This window comes from Microcaecilia unicolor, unplaced genomic scaffold (assembly GCF_901765095.1).
Source record: "Microcaecilia unicolor unplaced genomic scaffold, aMicUni1.1, whole genome shotgun sequence".
Taxonomy (NCBI): Eukaryota; Metazoa; Chordata; class Amphibia; order Gymnophiona; family Siphonopidae; genus Microcaecilia; species Microcaecilia unicolor.
In genome coordinates, this window is record NW_021963056.1 from 169,419 (window position 1) to 189,951 (window position 20,533).

The window sequence follows — 20,533 nt, forward strand, 5'->3', positions numbered from 1 at the left end:
AATCACAAAGGAGAGGATTATTTTAACACGTAGGTTCTGTGTTCGGGTGTTCTTTTTTCCAATTGAAGGTATTCTGGTGTTCTAGAATATTTGCAGGGCTGACTTTCATTAGGTAGGGTTAGCACAGTTTGAGTGTCTATTTGCAACGTTATGTGTTAGTTCTCAGTGTCTGGTAGAGCAGGAGTTTAAGCCTCACTCATGTGACACCAAAGTTTGAACAGAATGTTTTTTGTAATTGTACTTCTGCTCTGTGCCTGTTGCTGCAAATTTTATTGGTTGATTTGGGAATGCTCCATGTAAATGAATAATTATACTCTATGGGGGCAATTCTATAGCTGGGCACCACAATTTGGGTGTACTAATGCTGCACGCTAAGCATAATTTCTGTAACGGCATAGCCTAAGTCGGCACTGATGCAGCTAAATGTAGGTGTGAGCAGTTAACTGTTCACGGCTAAATGTGGCACTTTAGCATATAATTTATTACGTACATGCTCCTTGCACTTATGTGTGTAAATTATAGAATAGTGCTTTACCACTTATGCACATATGTGTGCATTTATGCATGTAAATGTTAGTATTCTATAACTTATGTGCACAAATGGTGCCTATATGTAGCACTCTGTTATAGAATTAGGGTGTATGTAATTTGCAAAAAACTGAATAAATGTAAACTGGTGTGGGAACTTGGGAACTGAAGGTGAAACTAGGGGCAGAGCTTGGATTCCCCCCCCCCCCCCAAACAAAAATGCATTCTGCTGCCCCTGGGAGGGGAGGGGAGAGAAAAGGTGCTAGACGGGGGGTGAGGGATGTTGGTTGGGAGAAGAAGAAAGAGAGGGAAGATGCTGGATGGGTGGGGGCACCAACTAAATCCCCCCCCAAACAAAAATGCATTCTGTGCCCCTGGGAGGGGAGGGGAGAGAGAGAAGGTGCTAGACGGGGGTGAGGGGTGTTGGTTGGGAGGAGAAGAGAGAGAGGGGAGATGCTGGATGGGTAGGGGGCGCCAACTAATAAGCCATGGGGGGGGGGGGAGCCTGGAAACCCTCTTAGCAGCCCTGGAACGAAGAACAATGGGACAGTCTATTCCAGAATCAACATCCCAGTTCCGAACAGAGGAGCTTCTCCGACTCTGGATTGGCATTTTGCCTCCATCCTGTAGGATCAGCCAGATTCTTTGCTTTGTATTTTTTGGCAACCAGTAGCTTGCCACTTTTAATCTAAGAAGAGCAACTATTTCTGAAACTTCCCTTTCCTTTTGTTTCTTTACAAATGATTGGAGTATAGCACCGGTGGAAATTTTCTTATCTTAGACCATGGTGAGAACGTGCACAGAAGGTGTGTGGGTGACCAGAAGGAACCGGCACTTTGTCAAAGGCAGCACAGGGTGGGTCAGTTCAACATGCACATACACAGAGGAAACCCTGGTCTCACAGCAACCTCAGCACTTGAACCTCAACATGTTAGATCTTAGGAGTTCTTTGGAGGTTGCTCACATATCCCCTAATTCCGTAAAACTCGTGTATGCAGATTAAAGAATAACGTCAGATATGTGCCTAACTTAATATAATAATTAGCTGCTAATTGGTATAAACCAATCACTTGTTATAACTGATATTCATTGGACACTAATTAGTCAAGATTCTACAAACTGCATGCGTTAAAATCCATTGTGTTGCAACTTCAGGGAGTGTGGCGTCTGTGGACGTGGGAGGGGCATGGGCAGAACAGGTTGTGTTTTGCACTTACGCACACTGGTTATAGAATACTATCAGGTTTGCACCTGACAGTAGTTAGGAATGAGGGAACAGCTAAGGAACTCACACACATTTTAATACTATTTGCTGCCGTCTTTGGCATGCACGTTGTCCTCAGCATTGATGCCCCCTTAACATTCTGGGAACTCTAACGCTGGCGCTAGTCCGGCGCCAACTTCTTCTAGCACCGGCGTTAGGTTTTGGGTATCAGCCCCCTGAAGAGACAGGGCTTCAGAATGCTACTCTATACAGCATCCAACAATGACTAGATTAGAACATCTGAGTCTTGAAGAAAAGTGTATCAATTAAAACAAACACCGGCAAAACAGATTAGACAGGCTCACAATTTACCAGCTGAGAAGGAAAAGGTGGCAGAAGAGGCTGGTCCTGAAGGTTTCCCTACAATGTTTTTGATCTTGTACCCCAAAATCTGCTGTTATAACCAGGTTTTTCTCTGTTCTAGTCTCTCTATGTGGAGCAGGGTTTTAGCTACGGGGGGGGGGGGGGGTCACGGGGGCCTGGGCCCCCACAAATTTCATCCGGGCCCCTGGTTTGGCTGGTGGGGGTCCTCAACCCCTGCCAGCTGAAGCCTTCTTCTGTGCCAGTCTGTTCTGGAGTGTCAGCGTGCACAGGAGGAGCAAGAAAAAAAGAAGAGCAAGGCAGCGAACGCGGCTAGGGAAGTGGCAAGGAGGCGAGGCGCTGGGGGGGTGGCGAGGCGAGGCAGCACTCAAAATGTGCCCCCAACCTCGGGCTCTGGCCCCCTCCCACCGTGAGGTCTGGCTACGCCCCTGATGTGGAGCAATGGAGGCTAAGTGATTTTCCCCGAGACCACAAGGACCAACAGTGGTATTTGAGCCGGGCACCTCGGAATGTCAAGACCAGTGCTTTAACCACTAGGAGGCAGATGCAGCAACCAAACGTAAAAAAATCTAAATCGTTAAAGTCCCTAACGATTTTAAAATAACGAAAAATGCACCAAAAAAAAAAGTCACACATGCTGAGATCGGTATTGAAACGTACAATGTATCAAAGAATCACAATACACATCGTTAATCGGCCCCCAAATCATGCGCAGAGCAGCCAAGCGTTATGTTAGCTGCTCTGCGCATGCCACAAACAGTCAAAACACAGTCAAATCACAAGCACATGGCTCCCAAATCAAAATAAAAATAAAAAAAGGATCGGGAGGGGGCAAGGGCGCTCATCAGGAGCGTCCTGTACGGACGGCCTTGCCCCCCCCCCCCCCACTGCTCCCCACTTTCCGCCGCTCCCCCCACCCCGAAAAAGCAAAATTCAAGCAGCCCCTGCCCCCCTCCCTTCCTCACTACTCTCACCTCAGCTCCGCCTCCCGACATCCTCCGTCCTGTGCCCCGCCCCCTTTTGGGGTCGTCGCCGCCATTCCCCTCCTCCATCGGGCCCCCCTCCCTCTTACCGGGCCCGTGCAGCGCCTCTCTCCTCTGTCCGAAGGCGCTGCACGGGCAAGAAGAAAGCCTGATGCCTGCCTTTGCCCAGCTTCGATGGCGCGTCTTTCTCCTGCTGGGCCCGCCCCTTTCTGACGTCGGTAACCTACGTAGGTTACCGACGTCAGACAGGGGCGGGCGCAGCAGGAGAAAGACGCGCCATCGCGAAGGCAGGCATCAGCTGATTCAGCTTTCTTCTTGCCCGTGCAGCGCCTTCGGACAGAGGAGAGAGGCGCTGCACGGGCCCGGTAAGAGGAAGGGGGGCCCGATGGAGGAGGGGAATGGCGGCGACGACCCCAAAAGGGGGCGGGGCACGGACGGAGGATGTCGGGAGGCGGAGCTGAGGTGAGAGAGTAGTGAGGAAGGGAGGGGGCAGGGGCTTCTAGAAGTTTGCTTTTTCGGGGTGGGGGAGCGGCGGAAAGTGGGGAGCAGCGGGGGGGGGGGCAAGGCCGTCCGTACAGGACGCTCCTGATGAGCGCCCTTGCCCCCTCCCGATCCTTTTTTTATTTTTATTTTTTTATGTGTTTTCTGAGGTCCTTTGGACCAATCACAGCGCTTTTAGCTCTGCTAATGCGCTGGGATTGGCTCAAAGTTTGTTTATTTTTTCACTTAACACTTTTTCCTGGCACAGAGCTGTCCTAACGAGAGGTCCAGACCTCTCGTTAGTTTTCCTGCCTTTTTCCTGCGTAAAGGCAATCGGAAAAGGTTAGTGCATGTCGTTTCAATGGGGTTTTCACACTAATTGCTCATCTCCATTCCGTTTTCGTTAGCTGCTACTGTCGTCGGAAAATAGGCTTAAGTGCATGGAAAGGATAGGAAATTCTTCCCTGAGGGCTCATTTAACGATGAAAAACGTTTAGTGCATCTACCTCTAGGTCAAGTATTATTTAGAGCTGTGCTGGCTGAATGAGAGGTAAAGTGGTGGGAAAGAGGCTGCATATCTTAAGTAAATAACCACACCTACACAAATAAAACAGCACTGGCAGGGCTAAGCTGTGAGTAAGTAATCACAGAGCATCTCTGCACTCAGACTACAATGTTCCAGGTTTGCCTCACAAAACAGGCAGGCTGCACTGTGAAGGAAATCATAGGCCTCTGTTTTCTGCTATTATAAAACTGTATAGTCAATCAGGGTAAAATAGAAAGGAATGTGGAGGAGTGCGGTAGCAAGTATTCACCGAAGGCCACTGCAGGCATACAGGCAGTGGCGTACCAAGGGGGGGGGGGGGGGGGCGGTCCGCCCCGTGTGCACGCCGCTGGGGGGTGCCGCGGCGCGCGCCGGCTCCGAGTTCGCTAAACTTCGTCGCTCGTTCGCTGCAGCTCCCTCTGCCCCGGAACAGGTTACTTCCTGTTCCGGGGCAGAGGGAGCTGCAGCGAAGCGAAGTTTAGCGAACTCGGAGCGGGCGGGCGCCGCGGCACCCCCCCCAGCGGCGTGCACCCGGGGGGGGGGTCATTTCGCCGGAGGGGGGGGAAGGAGTAATTTAGCAGGGGGGGGGGGGGCGCACTCCGCCCCAGGTGCCATCCAGGCCATGAACGCCACTGTATACAGGACAGGGTTTATGCAGAAATGCTAAGAGAAAAACGTCCAAAAAGTGGCATAAATCTGCATTTGAGTTTATCTTGTTGGGAAGACTGGATGGACAGTACCGTTCTCTGTCGTCATCTATGTTATTATGTAACTTTTTATTGAACTAAATACAATTTTTTACTAGCTTTCAGAGGCCAAAACCTCCTCTTTCAGGTATGGATCAGTATACCGCTGTTATAAGTATGCTTGTCCTAAATTAAGGAAGGATGTTTTGGCCTCTGAAAACTAGTTAAAAACTGTAATAAATTAGTGTGAAAAAGGTATTATTTTGGTTTTATTTGTAAAGTAGCAATTGGAATATGTCAGTTAGCTTTTGAATTTACATCTGCTTTTTTTTATATTTGCACAGTACAGAAGGACATACATCACTATTTCCATTTCTCTGGTGTTCCACTGTATTCAGAGTGTAGCTTCTTGGGGGGTTCAGTTTAGCAAAAGGCCAGGTATTCTGTTAGCATTGATTCTGTGTAGGATTGATCTGTACTAATCCAGCTTGTTTAGTTTTCCATTAGGTGTACTGATGTTCTACTGACCACTGTAATGCTTATAGGGATGCGTTTTCCTAGGAAGGCCATTGTTGTGTGACCACTGAAGGTAGTACTGTTATGGTATGGTAGAATTGCTTTATAGGTCCTGAGTGATTTTGTAGGGTTTTTTTTTTTTTATTATTTCACAGTATGCCTAGTACTGGATTGTAGATTTGGATTTAGTTCATGCGTTTTTCAGTTGCAGCTCAATGCGAGTTACATTCAGGTATAGTAGATATTTTCCTATCTCTGGGGGGCTTATATTCTTTTTGTACCTGAGGCCATGGTAGGCTAAGTGACTTGTCCATGATCTGAAGGAGTGGCAGTGGGATTTGAACCCTGGCATCCCTGGTTCTCATACTAATACTGATAAAAACATATTCCAAAACATGTTTGTTAACTCAACAATAAAATAAAGGCGGCAGATCTGACCCTAGCCCTGCCCAATTTAGCCTCCCCAAACAGCTGAGGCGCTGACCCCCTATGGCAGAGGTTTTCAACCCAGTCCTTGGGGCACAACTAGCCAGTTGGGGGGTTTAAGGATATCCCCAATGAATTCAACAGGGATATCCTGAAAACCTCGACTGGCTGGATGTGCCCTGAGGACTGGGTTGAAAATCCCTGTCCTATGGTAACACCTGTCAATAACAGTAATTCTTTGAATAGTACATTTGTATTTGAGCTATTTGGAAAAATGTTGTGGGTCCCATGTAAAGAGCATTTACCCCAAGAATGGTCTGAGGGCCACAACCCAGACTAGTTTTCAAGGTTTCCACAATGAATAGAGAGATGTTTTAATTTATTTATTTTATTCAATTTCTATTGATTACCACAATGAATAAGTAAGAGATCTGTTTGAATTCACTGACCCATTGGATGCAACTAGGTCTCATGAGTATTCATTGTGGAAAACCTGAACCTGAACCTGCCACGTCCTTCCACATATTTCCTAAGTATCAGGCTCTTTCTTAATCCTACTTTTGTACCACTATCATTTTACATTTTCTTTCTCACCTTGAGCCCCTTTGCTTCTCTCAAAGACGTCAAATTTGAAAGCAAATCTACACAAGCCAACTGGCTTGGCCAGCCACTTCATTTAACTTTTCACTGCTTCCAAAGCACCACAGCTAACAGACATAACCTTAAATAAACACAAAACCAGGGGCGTAACCAAGATGGCGCCGACACGCTGAGAGGAGTGAGGCTGTTTAGGAGGGCTTGCTGAAGATTTCTGAATTGAATCGATTACCGCTGCCGCTATGCCTCATACTAAAAGAAAGGGGATTGTAAGGTCTTTACCACTTCCAGCCCTTGCGTCTTCCCCGAAGCAGCAAACCCTCGATAGCATCGCACTATAACCAAGGGAAGTTCCGTTGTGTGTGCCGAGGGGGGAACGTCGACACCCCTGGATCATGAAACAACATTATCCCCCCCCCCCCCAACGGAAGCCGAGATACCACCATGTCCTGCTGAGTCGTGGGTGGAGATGACGCTTCCCAAGAACGCGGAAGACGCTGGAATTGGGCCCTGTGGTAGTGGCTCCTCATCAGAGCAGTCGGCAGTGGAAGCGGAGACCTTGGATAAGAAGAGTGTATTGAACCCTCCCGTGGTTGTAACCCTTGATGCCCTCTGGCAGGCAATTGAGAAAATGAACTTTTCTGTTACAAAATCAACCCAGGAAATAACAACACTAGTTTCAACGGTGGAGCAGCTGTGACTATTAAGGACAATGTTTCAGCAGTTATGAAAGATAATTCGTTTATACGTCAAAAAATAGAACAAATTGAAAATTATAACAGACGTCTAAATATGAGGATATTGAACTTCCCAAGGCCTGTTGGAATTCTTCCTTTAGAACTATTTAAAAAATAACTTATTGAAAATTTGAAAATTTCAGCTCAAAATATTCCTCCTATAAATAAGATATTCTTTCTTCCAGAAAAGAAGAAACAAGTAGGTTCTTATGAAGAAATGGAACAGGTCCAGGAAGAGGAGAAATTGGATGATTTAAGAAATATTTCCTTGATTTTGGAGGACTCATTATCAGAAGTAACAAAAAGGGCCACATTATTGGTATCATTCGTATTTGAACATGACTTTAATGCTACTTTGAAATTATACTTCAAACATGTTAACCAAAAATTTTGTGGTCAGAAATTAAGGATATTCCCAGATGTCACAAGATCTACCCAAGACAAATGGAAAAGTTTCTTAGATATGAGAGATGAAACAAAATTGTTGGGGGCTACTTTCTTTTTAGCTTACCCTTGCAAATGTATAGTTAAATATCATGGAATCAAATATGTTTTTTTTGTACCAGATCAGCTTAGGGCTTTCATAGACCTGAAGAGGGTATCAGGGGAATTAACAACTGTTAAATAGGCTGTACGAAATGTAGAGCGGGCTGGGCCTTATTGTATTCCACTTTGATTTCCTTAAATGTTTTGGTCACTCCCCAAGTTTGTGGTCTAAGAAAGGGTTAAATTAGGATGTTATAATGCCTTTGTATCGCTCCATGGTGTGATCGCAACTCGAATATTTGCCGTATCTCAAAAAAGATATAGTGGAATTAGAAAAGGTGCAGAGAAGGGCGACGAAAATGATAAAGGGGATGGGACGACTTCCCTATGAGGAAAGGCTAAAGCGGCTAGGGCTCTTCAGCTTGGAGAAAAGGCGGCTGAGGGGAGATATGATAGAGGTCTATAAAATAATGAGTGGAGTTGAACAGGTAGATGTGAGGCGTCTGTTCACGCTTTCCAAAAATACTAGGACTAGGGGGCATGCGATGAAGCTACAATGTAGTAAATTTAAAACGAATCGGAGAAAATTTTTCTTCACTCAACATGTAATTAAACTCTGGAATTTGTTGCCAGAGAATGTGGTAAAGACGGTTAGCTTAGTGGAGTTTAAAAAAGGTTTGGACGGCTTCCTAAAGGAAAAGTCCATAGACCGTTATTAAATGGACTTGGGGAAAATCCACTATTTCTGGGATAAGCAGTATGTTTAAATCATTTTTATTAGTCAACAGAACTGACATTTCAAGCTAAACATTTCACCAGTCAGCATACCACGTGTGTACATAACATTATAACTTGAAGATCTTTTGTTTTTCAAACTTTTATACCCCAGCTCCCCATCCCCCGATGGGATAAGCAGTATAAAATGTTTTGTACTTTTTTGGGATCTTGGCAGGTATATGTGATCTGGATTGGCCACTGTTGGAAACAGGATGCTGGGCTTGATGGACCTTTGTTCTTTCCCAGTATGGCAATACTTATGTATTAAATACGAAACAAACATGAAAAAGTTTTTTTCCTTTTTTCTTAGTATGTGAAGCCATATTGAATTTGTATTATTTCCCTGTGTTGCATGTAACAAGTTATTACTTGTGTAATATAAGTAAAGCAATAAAAAAAACAAAACACAAAACCATCAATCAATTCTGATGGAGTGAATATAATAAAGACCTGCTCTGGGTTATTTTCTACTATTAAAACAGTTCTCCATTTTGAAAATGCCAGAATTCAAGAAAGCAAAGGAAAAGCACAAAGAATCCTTAGTGGCAAAGCTGTGAAGGAAAAAAAACGAGAGATGAGTCAGGGCTTTAAGGCTTCCCACCACAGCAAAATTACCAGGTGGGTGTTACTGCTATGTTCAGAAACCAGAAACACAACAAAATCTGACACAGCAAAGGTAACGGACAGCTGAACTCAAACCTAAAGATGAGAGATTTATAACTGCAGCATAAGACAGGGGGCTACCGACCAGATGGTTCACAGGGAGACAAACACAGATTTCTGTAGCACTTAACTGGAAGTGTTCACACATCTCCCCAGCGGGTTTGACATGCTGATGTCAAAAGGCCGGCAACACTTCACTGACTAGAAACTGTGCAAACACAATTAGATCGCTGAGCCAGAAAAACACCAGGATCATAGAGCACTAAGAAATTATGCTCACTAGGACATTCCTGTTCCCAACAATAAAAAGCCCCAAGCAAGAAAAAACAGACATTGTGGTAAAGGAGAAAAACAGAACGACATTATTAATAAACTAGTAAAAAAGGCCCGTTTCTGGAACGAATGAAACGGGCGCTAGCAAGGTTTTCCTGGGAGTGTGTATGTTTCAGAGAGAGAGCCAGAGTGAATGTGCGGGTGTGTGACAGATGAGACTGTCTGTGTGACAGTATGTGTGTGAGAATGAGAGTGTGTGGCAGGGCCCCCTCCCCTGTTCCTAATGCCCCTCACCCCGATCCCTCCCCTCCTTTTCCTCCTCCTTCCCACACTTTGGGTTCCTTAAGGCTTTCAAAAGTCTATGCACCCCTGTGGCCCTAACGCCCAGTATCCGGATACCCCACCGCTTTCCTCCTCACCCCTCCCCCAAGATGTAACACTTTCACGTCCTTCATTTTTTTTTAAAGTGTCCTATCTACCCTGTGTCCAAATGCCCGGCATTCAGATTGTGTTCCTCTCGTAAATTTTCATTTCTTTCATTCATTCAGAACTTGCCCCCCCCCCCCCCCCCCCCCAAACACTTTCGGTCCTTCAGTCTTTTAAAACTCTGCTATGTACCCTGTGTGCTAATGGCCAGCATTGAGATTGTTTTCCTGTCCCAAATTTGCATGTATTTCAGTCGTTCACAACTCCCCCCCCTCCCCCCATTTAACACTTTCAGTTCCTTCAGTCTTTTAAAACTTTCCTATCAACCCTGTGTCCTAATGGCCAGCACTCAGATTGTTTTGCTTTGCCAAATTGTCTGTCACTGACGTCAGTGCGTGCCTGCCTAGCAGACCACTTCCGGCAGGCACGGTCCCAGGCACATCCTGTTGGAGGTGAGAATTATTATATAGGAGGAAGTGCTACTACCATGTGACTATTCTCTACTGTGTGGGGAGAAAGAAGAGGATACCATCATTTCTGGGAGAAGATTTTAGATTGGATTCATGAGATTCTTGAAAACTAGTCTGGGTTGTGGCCCTCAGACCAGGCTTGGGGTAAGTGCTCTTTACATCTGGTGCATATACACGGTGTCTGGAAAAAATTGGACCCACAAGCTTTTGCCAAATAGCCCAAATACAAATCTACTATTAAAATAAATTACTGTTATTAACAGGTGTTACCACAGGGCAGGGATTTTCAACCCAGTCCTCAGGGCACATCTAGCCAGTCGAGGTTTTCAGGATATCCCTGTTGAATTCAGTGGGGATATCCTGAAAACCCCAACTGGCTAGGTGTGCCCCAAGGCTGGGTTGAAAACTTCTGCTATAGGGGGTCACAGTGCGGCTAGGGTGGTATATGGGGTGGAGTAGAACGGAGTGCGTGTGGCGCAGATGATGGTCAGCTGTCTGCTTAATGTTGGCCCTTCCGAGTTACGTGTCAGGCAACCCTGTCTGGTGCACCAGATCTTCACGGCCGGTTGCCTGGTGTTGGCATCAGCCTAAAAGCAGCTGGAGGTCCCTGGTCTTCTTCAGGTCAAACTAAGGGTGAACTATGTATATTTGATGTCTAAGCTTACTGCCCTTCGCAGGAACACACTGCTTCTGTTTCCTAAGGTGTGGGAGGCTTACATTGGTTGGAATGAGCGTACAACTGAATCTCCATAAGGGGCTTTCAGCCCAGGAAACTTGGCTTAGATCCTGTTTCCGAACTGCTTGGTTCCTGCTGCTGCTCCTCCTCGTGATTACTAAGTGGGGTGGGCAAGGGGGGGGTAGATATGTGAGGGTCACATGAAGATCAGTTGATTGCTCTAAGACACATACTGAAGAATTACATTGTTAGTAGCATGTACTTTTTTTTTTGGAGGGGGGGGGGGAGGTTGGGCTGTATTGCTTCTTTGTCTTAAAATAAAATAAATAAATAAAAAAGAAAGAAAGAAAAAAAAGAGGAGCAGCAGAAATGACAAGTAACCCAATTCCAGGGTAGAGATTTTCGGACAGTCCTGGATTTCTTGCATTTGCAGCTCTGTTTTCAATGGGCAGGATCAGGCATCACAAATTCCACACTGCTTTGGGATATAAATTCAAAATTAGGACTTGCCAAAAGGTCTCCAGCCTGGAACTGGGGAACTTGGCATCTCTGAAGCAAATTATGTTTAGAGAAGCTGGTTTGAACCAGGGAAGCCAGGGATCAAATCCTGTTTCTCCTCTGCTGCCTCACGTACAACTTAGATTGGAAGTGATTTGGGCAGGGAAATAACTTGTGTCGCTGAATATGTAGCTCAGATTGGGAAAAAGGGGTGCAAGGTATTAAGTCCACAGATATCAGCAATGCAATCAGAAATCAAGAAGTTATGGCTGAAAGTTATATAGAAGCTACAACAGCAAAGGTGATAAAAAAAGTCCCAGAGCAAACGGTGTGGTGTAGAAACTTTATTGGTGGGTAATGAAGACTCAACATGAATCGTGTTTCGGAAGTAAGGCCTGCATCAGGAGTCTGTACCAACACTCTCTTAATGAACAAATGGTAATGCAAGTAAACTGAAATTGGGGGCAAAATTAGTACCGATACTGCACACCTGACAAACATTGTGCAAACACGTGAACTTCCACCATTTGTATCAGGGGCGTAGCTAGACTTCGGTGGGAGGGGGGTCCACAGCCTCAGGACACATTTTAGCCCCCCCCCCGGCGCTGCCGACCCCCCCCCCCGCCATTGCCGACCACCTCCGCCACCATTGCTGACCACCGCCGCCACCAACTTTGACCCAACCCCCCGCCGCCGACCCTCTCCACCCCACCACCCGCTGCCAACCCTCCCCCGCCCGGGGGACCCCAACCCCCGCCAGCCGAGGTCCTCTTCTTCCGGCGCAAGGCTTCGTTCTGTTTCTGAGTCTGACGTCCTGCACGTACAACTCAGAAATAGAACGAAGCCTTGCGCCGGAAGAAGAGGACCTCGGCTGGCGGGGGTTGGGGTCCCCCGTCAGCAAAGGTAGGCGGTGGCGGGGGAGGGTCAAGAGGGTCCTCGGCAGGGGGGTCCAGGGCCAAATCTACGGGGGCCCACGTAGCTACGCCACTGGTTTGTATAGTACTGTCAAACAACTCTAAGGCACTGGTATTGGCAGTACCTCAGAGCTTTCTGATAGCACTATACAAACCTTTGCTGCTGTTGTTGCTTCTATATAACTTACAGACCTCTCTGTCTGCCTCAGCTCCTCCAAGTCTGCTATTGTAGCCTCCAGAGATCAGACCCATTCCCTGAGATCTAAAACTATTGGGGAAAGGGAAATGGGACTTGATATACTACCTTTCTGAGGTTTTTTTTGCAACTACATTCAAAGCAGTTTACATATATTCAGGTACTTATTTTGTACCAGGGGCAATGGAGGGTTAAGTGACTTGCCCAGAGTCACAAGGAGCTGCAGTGGGAATCGAACTCAGTTCCCCAGGATCAAAGTCCACTGCACTACCCACTAGGCTACTCCTCCACTAAAAACATTCCATGTAGAAGCCTTCCCTTGCAGATCAGCAATGCGGCCGCGCAGGCTTCTGTTTCTGTGAGTCGATCTGCAAGGGCAGGCTTCTATATGGAATGCTGCTGGTGGAATAGCAACATTCCATGCAGAATCTCCAATAGTAACAACATTCCATCTAGAATCTCCAATTGTAGCAACATTCCATCTAGAATTTCAAATAGGGAAAGGGAAATGGGACTTGATATACCACCTTTCTGAGGTTTTTGCAACTACATTCAAAGCGGTTTACATATATTCAGGTACTTATTTTGTACCAGGGGCAATGGAGGGTTAAGTGACTTGCCCAGAGTCACGAGGAGCTGCAGTGGGAATCGAACTCAGTTCCCCGGGATCAAAGTCCACTGCACTAACCACTAGGCTACTCCTCCAACAAACATATATACACATATATACATAGCTCTAAATGTGACTTTGTATGTCAGAGCAGGAATACCAACAGACTAAGATGCTCACTTTCAAAGCACACAGACTTACTTGTAAGTCTACGTAGTATGGAAGTCCATGTAGTATGAAAAATATTTTTAAAACACAGGAGTTCTTGACAGGGTAAAAACTGAACAGAGATAGCAACAAGAAGCAATGAGGATGGAAGCTGGAATGGCAGCTCTCACCACAATCTTACCACAGCACTGCACTGCCTACAGACTCTCACAAAGTCCCAGACACATTCCTCCTTTACAGATGGCTGGCTAAACTGTGTAGGCAGCAAAACACACCTGTCACTGTTTTCTTCTCTGGACTTAAGAGCAATCCCTCTATCGGAAATAGGAATGGATTTCTTGCGCACAAAGAGGCCATTTTAGAAACAGCAACATGTGTGTGCAGCAGCATGCACACATGTAAACATATAAATAGCAATTTCAGAAAGCTGCTATGTACCCGTGCAGAAGGCTGGAACACAGGAGGTTTCAAGGGGGCGTGTCACAGGCAGACCAAAATATTAAATGTCTTTCCCAGTTTACAATGGGAGATACATATCAGGAGCATAACTAGCCCTGCAATTACCGGGGGAGGGAGGGAGGGAGGATTAATTCCCTTCTCCCCCCCACTCCGTGTGCCCAAAATAATACCTTTCCTGACAGGTGAGAAACTACACTGGCTCCCACTCAAGGAATGTATCACTTTTAAAGTATGCACCTTAGTTCACAAAATCATTCACGGTGAAGCCCCTGCATACATGTCTGATTTAATAGACCTGCCACCCAGAAATGCTAAAAGATCATCCCGAACTTTCCTCAATCTCCACTTCCCTAAGTGCAAAGGCATAAAATACAAAGTACTGCACGCATCAACCTTCTCTTATATGAGCACGCAATTCTGGAATACACTACCACGCAACCTGAAAACGATCTACGAATTAACCGACTTCCGCAAACTATTGAAGACTCATCTCTTTGAGAAAATTTATCGCAAGGATCAAAAAACATGAAGTCCATACACACTAATAGAAATGCATCAATACACTCTCTTCTGAATTCTCTTCCCCCTTATATTCACCACACTTAAAACTCTACCCACAGATAAAATTGTTATACCCAAATGTTCTCTTGCTATTGTTCTATCGCCCTATCATTTTCCCATTGTTACATTCCATTGTTCTATTCCCCTAATGATATTTTGACTTTGTCTTCCCATAACTCTTCAAAATGTAACCCATAATCGTACTGTAACAAATTGTATTTCCATCATTCACAATGTATTGTAAGCCACACTGAGCCCGCAAATAGGTGGGAAAATGTGGGATACAGATGCAATAAATAAATAAATAAAATGACGAAGACCCACCTGCCAAACCTCGACCTCGCACTGCTGCAGTACAGATGTTGGTGGCGTACCTCCAGCAGTGGAAGCCAGGTCACCTTGAGCATGCTCTGTTCTTGTGCAAACTGAGCAAGTGCAAGGAGCTGAGGGATCATCAGCTGGAGACACGCTGCCGACTTCTTCTGTACTGAAGCACCGCGAGGAGGAAGGGAGCAGCTTGGCAACAAATTTCTTTGGCTGGCGTGGCTTCAGTATTCCCGTCAGCCATTTAATGGGAGCTACATGTTTGGAGGGGGCCTGAGACCGAAGTGCAGGGGGCCCCCTGGCTCCCAAAGCCCCCACTTTGACTATGCCATTGATAGATAAAATAAAAATAATTTCCGTCACCTTTGGCACCTCCTGTGAAGCAAGAGGAACTTTCAGAAAAAAATTCTCCTTTTGGCCAGGGACCGAGGGGGTTATTGCCCTTAATCGTCCATTTATTAGGTTTACCTTCTAAATAAAAACAAATAAAAAAACCCTTTGCCAACTTCTCAGCTAACTGGCTTCACTTATACTCCCTGATTTTATAACAGGTTGCCTAAATGTTGAGGTGAATTCTACATAAGGTGCCAAAAAATCAGAACTGAGAACAGCGCTATTCTATAAACCACGCTTAAAGTTACAGAGTAGCACCAACACCCGGGAATCGCGGCTAACTTAGGCACCATATCCCCACTCATTCCATGACAACCCGCATAAATGTTAGGAACACCCCCGTTCTGCCCATAGCCCTCCCATTTCCACACCCTTTTGAAGTCATGCGTAAAATTTAAGCGCTAATCTCAAGCCTGTATTTATGAATGTAACTTCCAATTAAATCTAATTAGCACCGATAATTGTTTTAATTATGGTGCCAATTACCTAATTATTCAATTAAATTGTGCGCACACAGTTTTTCCGACTTTTCTAGAATTGGGGGGTGGTAAGCGCCTACTGTGTGCTTAAATGTATAGTATACTAGCATTTGTGTGTGTAAGTGCGGTAACAGAATAGGCTCACAGCCCGTGTAAAGTGGCCGCCTAATTGCGGTGCCCAATTTTAGAACTGCCCCCATAATTTTCCCACTCTCCCCTGGATTCTATAAAGGATGCCTCTATTTGGGCATATTTGAGTACGATCAGGAGTTGTACACACAACTAAATTAGGTAATAAACTATTAACAACCAGTAATTGAGTGCTAACAATTATTAGCACTAATTGGCACTATTTGAAGTTGCGCGTGCAACCGCTTATGAGCGATTCTATAAAGCAGTGTTTCCCCAAGTGCGGTCCTGGAGTACCTCTTGCCAGTTGGGTTTTCAAAATATCCACAATGAAGGTGCATGGAAGAGACTTGCCTATAATGGAGGTAGTGCATGCAAATCAAGTTCATGCATATACATTGTGGATATCCTGAAAACCTGAATGGCAAAGGGGGGTACTCCAGGATTGGACTTGGGAAACACTGCTATAAAGAATCGTGTCTACATTTTCTCACATGTGGCCAAAAAGAGTGCTGGCCACTAGAAGGGCATGGACAGGTCAGGGGCATTGCTAACTGTTGGGCGCACTGTTACAGTATACATCCATTTCTGCACATGAGAAGGGCGCCAGAACTACACCAGGTTTCAGATGGTCTACGTTTGGTGCCCAATGTTAGGTGCAGGAATCGGCGCTAACCGAAATTCGATAAAGGGTATGCGTCCATTACTGAATAGCGCTTAGAGCTGATTTTATATGGTGCCTAACTGGGCACAATTTACAGAATCTGGCCCTATAAGTATAAATATTGACACATATGTAGAAGAAGTTGTCAGCAATTACATGGAATGCACTCCCTGAAAGGCTTCACTTAACACAAGACTGCTTCAGGAAGCAGTGTCGTTATGCTCATATTAGCCCTCTCCTCAAGTCACTTCACTGCCTTCCTATCCCTTTCCTCATACAGTTCAAACTCCTCTTATTGACCTATAAGTGCATTCACTCTGCAGCTCCTCAGTACCTCTCCACTCTCATCCTTCCCTACATTCCTCCCCGGGAACTCCATTCACTGGATAAATCTCTCTTATCTGCACCCTTCTCCTCCACCACTAACTCCAGACTCCGCTCCTTTTATCTTGCTGCACCATATGACTGGAATAGACTTCCTGAGCAAGTACGTCAAGCTCCATCTCTGGCCGTCTTCAAATCTAGGCTAAATGCCCACATTTTTGATGCTGCTTTTAACTCCTAACCCTTACTCACTTGTTCAGTACCCTTATCACCCCCACCTTAGTAATTCCCCTATCTCTTATTTGTCCTCTTTGTCAGTCCTAATTAGATTATAAGCTCTGTCGAGCAGGGACTGTCTCTTCATGTTCAAGTGTACAGCACTGCGTACATTCCCCAATCTTCACTTCCCCAACTGTAAAGGTCTAAAATACAAACTAACGCATGCGTCAACCTTCTCCTACTTGAGCACACAATTCTGGAATGCGCTGCCGCGCAACTTAAAAACGATCTATCAACTAACTAACTTCCGCAAACTACTGAAGACCCATCCCTTTAACAAGGCATACCACAAAGATCAACAAATGTGAACTCCTACACATATATCCAGTATTGCCTTACGATATTTGCTTCTTAAACCACTATCATGCTTTATCATTATCATGCTACCCAAGATCCTTATGTAATACTAAATGTTTATTTTCTTGTATATGTCCACTATTCATGATGTATTGTAAGCCACATTGAGCCTACAAAGAGGTGGGGAAAATGTGGGATACAAATGCAATAAAAAAAAAAATAGTAGGAAGCAGATGAAAGCCTGGCTCTTCTACCAGGCCTTTAACAGAAGTAAATGACAGCAGCTGCGCGTAGTATAACAGGGAATGTTTATCCACTCGTACCTAGCCAAGATAATGTTCAAGCGCCTTTCTGACCTCATTTGCAACTCTTTAACTAGTCCCTTATTTTCTTACTCCTGTTACTCTATCTTATATGTTCCATCTTTGCTTACACCCTATGCTCTCTATTAAAATGTTTTATTGTGTTGACATTTTAATGTAGTATACTATGCCATACTTTGTATTGTTTGAATATTTTTACTGCTGTAATTGTCTTTTGCTTATGTTTGACTTATTCTTGCTGTACACCGCCTTTGAGTGAATTCCTTCAAAAAGGCAGTAAATAAATCTTTATAATAAATAAATGTGGAAATAGTGATTTCACGTGTGCACATGGAAGTTGCCGAGTGCTGTCACTCTTTTTTTTTTCTACGTGTATTTTTATAGAATCCCTGGTCCTGACATACATGCCAACAAATGCATGTGTATTTGCTAGCATCCTCGTGTTCAAGAACTGAATAACACTTGAGCAAGAGACATAATAATAGAAGGCTCACAACAAAGTCACTTAGAAATACTATATACAGATTTTCCTGTCCTGATTTTTTCACAATATACACCAAGTGGAGACAAAAAAAAAAAGACCTCAGCATATCAAGTGTTGATATGTATAGCAACACAAGTCACTTCACTATCATAGGTGAGAAAAAAAACACTCCACTGGATAAATCAGTTTCAGTCAGGAACAAGTACAAAACTGCAACAGTGTTATATATAGGAACACAATCACATAAAAAGCTAAGCAGATCACTTAATATCCACAAGGTACTTCATAGGAGCCGACTCTGTGGGTGCTGTGGGTGCTTGAGCACCCCCAATATTGAGAAACTTCCTTGTATGTGTCGAGGGAGGGGTTATTTCCATTGGGCTTAGCACCCCCAATAATTACGAAAGGTTGGCTCCTATACTTCACTTTCCTCACAGAGTATGAGGAAAGCTGAGCTATAGGCCCAGTATATATTCATTGAAGCTATGTATCTTCTGGATCAGTGGCGTAGCCACAGGTGGGCTTAGGTGGGCCAGGGCCCACCCATTTATGTCTCAGGCCCACCCAACAGTAGCACATGTTTAGTGGTAACTGGTGGGAATCCCAAGCTCGGCCAGCTGAAAATTTTCCCCTGATGGTAATGAAAACGCTACTCTCCATTACACTGGCACCTGCGCATGCTCAGTTTTCAGTGCATGCCTGCTGCCAAGGTGGAAAGAAGCGTTTTCCCACCAGCTAAGATAATTTTTTTTTGGAGGGGGGGGGGGAGAACACTTGGTGCCCACCCAATTCTTGCCTAGGCCCACCCAAAATCTGTTGTCTGGCTACGCCCCTGTTCTGGATATTAGTTAAGTGATCAGCTCAGCTGTTTATGTAGTTGTGTTCCTATATAACGCTATTACAATTTTGTTTCTGTTCCCGATTAAAGCTGTAGCTGATTTACCCATTGGAGCTTTTGCTATACATATACTTTTTTCTCCACTTGATGTGTGTTGTGAAACAAATCAGGACAGGAAAAAATCTGTATATAATATTTCTAAGACACTTTGTTCTGAGCATACTCGTGTTCAACATAGCTTCTAGTATAAATAGTATAATGCCTGGGAAATACAAACATCCCAATCTGAATGTCCATTTCTCACTTACAGCCACTAGCAAAATAGGGCTTGACATGTATTAACAGCACAGTACTGTATGTTACTTTATAACTAAATAGGCTTGAACAAGCCTGTGTAAAATGAAAACCTAAAATGAAGGATTTCTTTTTAGGTTTTCATTTTACACAGGCTTGTTCAATGTCTTCCCCAACACATTTGCTGTATGGATGTATTCTGCTGAGACATGAATATCTGTTACTGCAATAAACATAATATCCGAATTTCTCTAAAGCACCTCTACCTTACTATTACTCACCAGCAGTTCGTGAGAGATGAGAATGGTGATGACTACCAGTATTTTTTTTTACACTTCTATACCGCTTCGAGCCCTATATTTCTCTCGACGTTTTTCCACATGACCATCAGCACTGTTATAAATACCGCGTTTTAATTAGTATTAGGGCAGGAATCCAACACCCCCTCGCTAGGGACAAAAACACTGGCCTTCAGCCTACTGCTCAGCTCAGTTGCCTGCACGGGGTGACAAGTGCAACCCTCCAGCAACAAGAGAGCATCCGACGGCCTCTGTGTGTTAATCCCCTAAATCCACAAAAAAAAAAAAAAAAAAAAAAATCGGGCAAGCAGATTGTTTGATGACCTGGCGCTGCAGGAAAGTAAATAAATTTGATAGGTAATTCTACACCGTATGTATTACTGGTTCCAACGTGGTGCAGATATAGTGCTATATTTCCGCTCTGCGAATACCAACATCAAAAAAGAAAAGGAAAATAGGCATAGGTTTTGACTTTGCAGTCTTTCCATGTGCTTGTAAAAAAAAATATATATTATATATATATTCATTCATTCTAAGACGCATATTTTCCAGGTACGCAATCACAAGTTCCTAAAAGCGATACTCCTCGACAATAAATCAAAGCATGCTTTTTGGCATCGGGTGTAGTCGCGGCTTCCCTGGATGCCCAGGGAACATCGCAGCAATGGGGAAGAAGAGGCACCGAGCTCCCCCGTCCCAGCTTACCGATCGCCGCCGTGCAGCTCTCCTTCAGCGTTTTGTGTTTGTTGCCTGACGCTTCCTTCTGGAGCTTTCGCAGTGTCTCTTCCATGTTGCAACCGATCCCTCAGGAGCCACCTCCGGAGAGAAGCAGGAGGACAGAGAACAAGAGAGAGCGGCGGATCCCTCTCTAGACGAGTCCAGCGGCCGGCAGTAGCATCCCCATAGCAGCAGCTAGTGCTGAATCAGCCCAGGGAGAGGGTGGGAGGTGCTCCCAGGGGCAGGGGGCCGGAGTGGGCGGGGCCTCGTCTACAGACGACGAGCTCTGCAACCCACAGCGGAGAGATGACAGCCGGAGCCTAAGGGAGGGGAAGAAAAACGTGGAAGCGGATTTCCTGGAGCGGGATTACCCGGGAAGAGAAAGGGTCCGGACCCCGATTGGTCGCGTCTGCCTCGTGACCGGGTTGAG

General features: G+C 45.1%; 1 protein-coding gene across 1 annotated transcript in view; it reads right to left on the reverse strand.

Moving 5' to 3' along the window:
* Positions 1-20,283, reverse strand: part of LOC115458854 (brefeldin A-inhibited guanine nucleotide-exchange protein 3-like) — a gene marked incomplete at its 3' end in the record, with an annotated part of 189,363 nt that extends 169,080 nt beyond the window's left edge. The window contains exon 1 of the mRNA XM_030188691.1: positions 20,092-20,283. Within this exon, the coding sequence (XP_030044551.1) occupies positions 20,092-20,176 (85 nt within the window). The remainder of the gene's footprint in view (positions 1-20,091) is intronic.
* Positions 20,284-20,533: the final 250 nt, after the last annotated feature.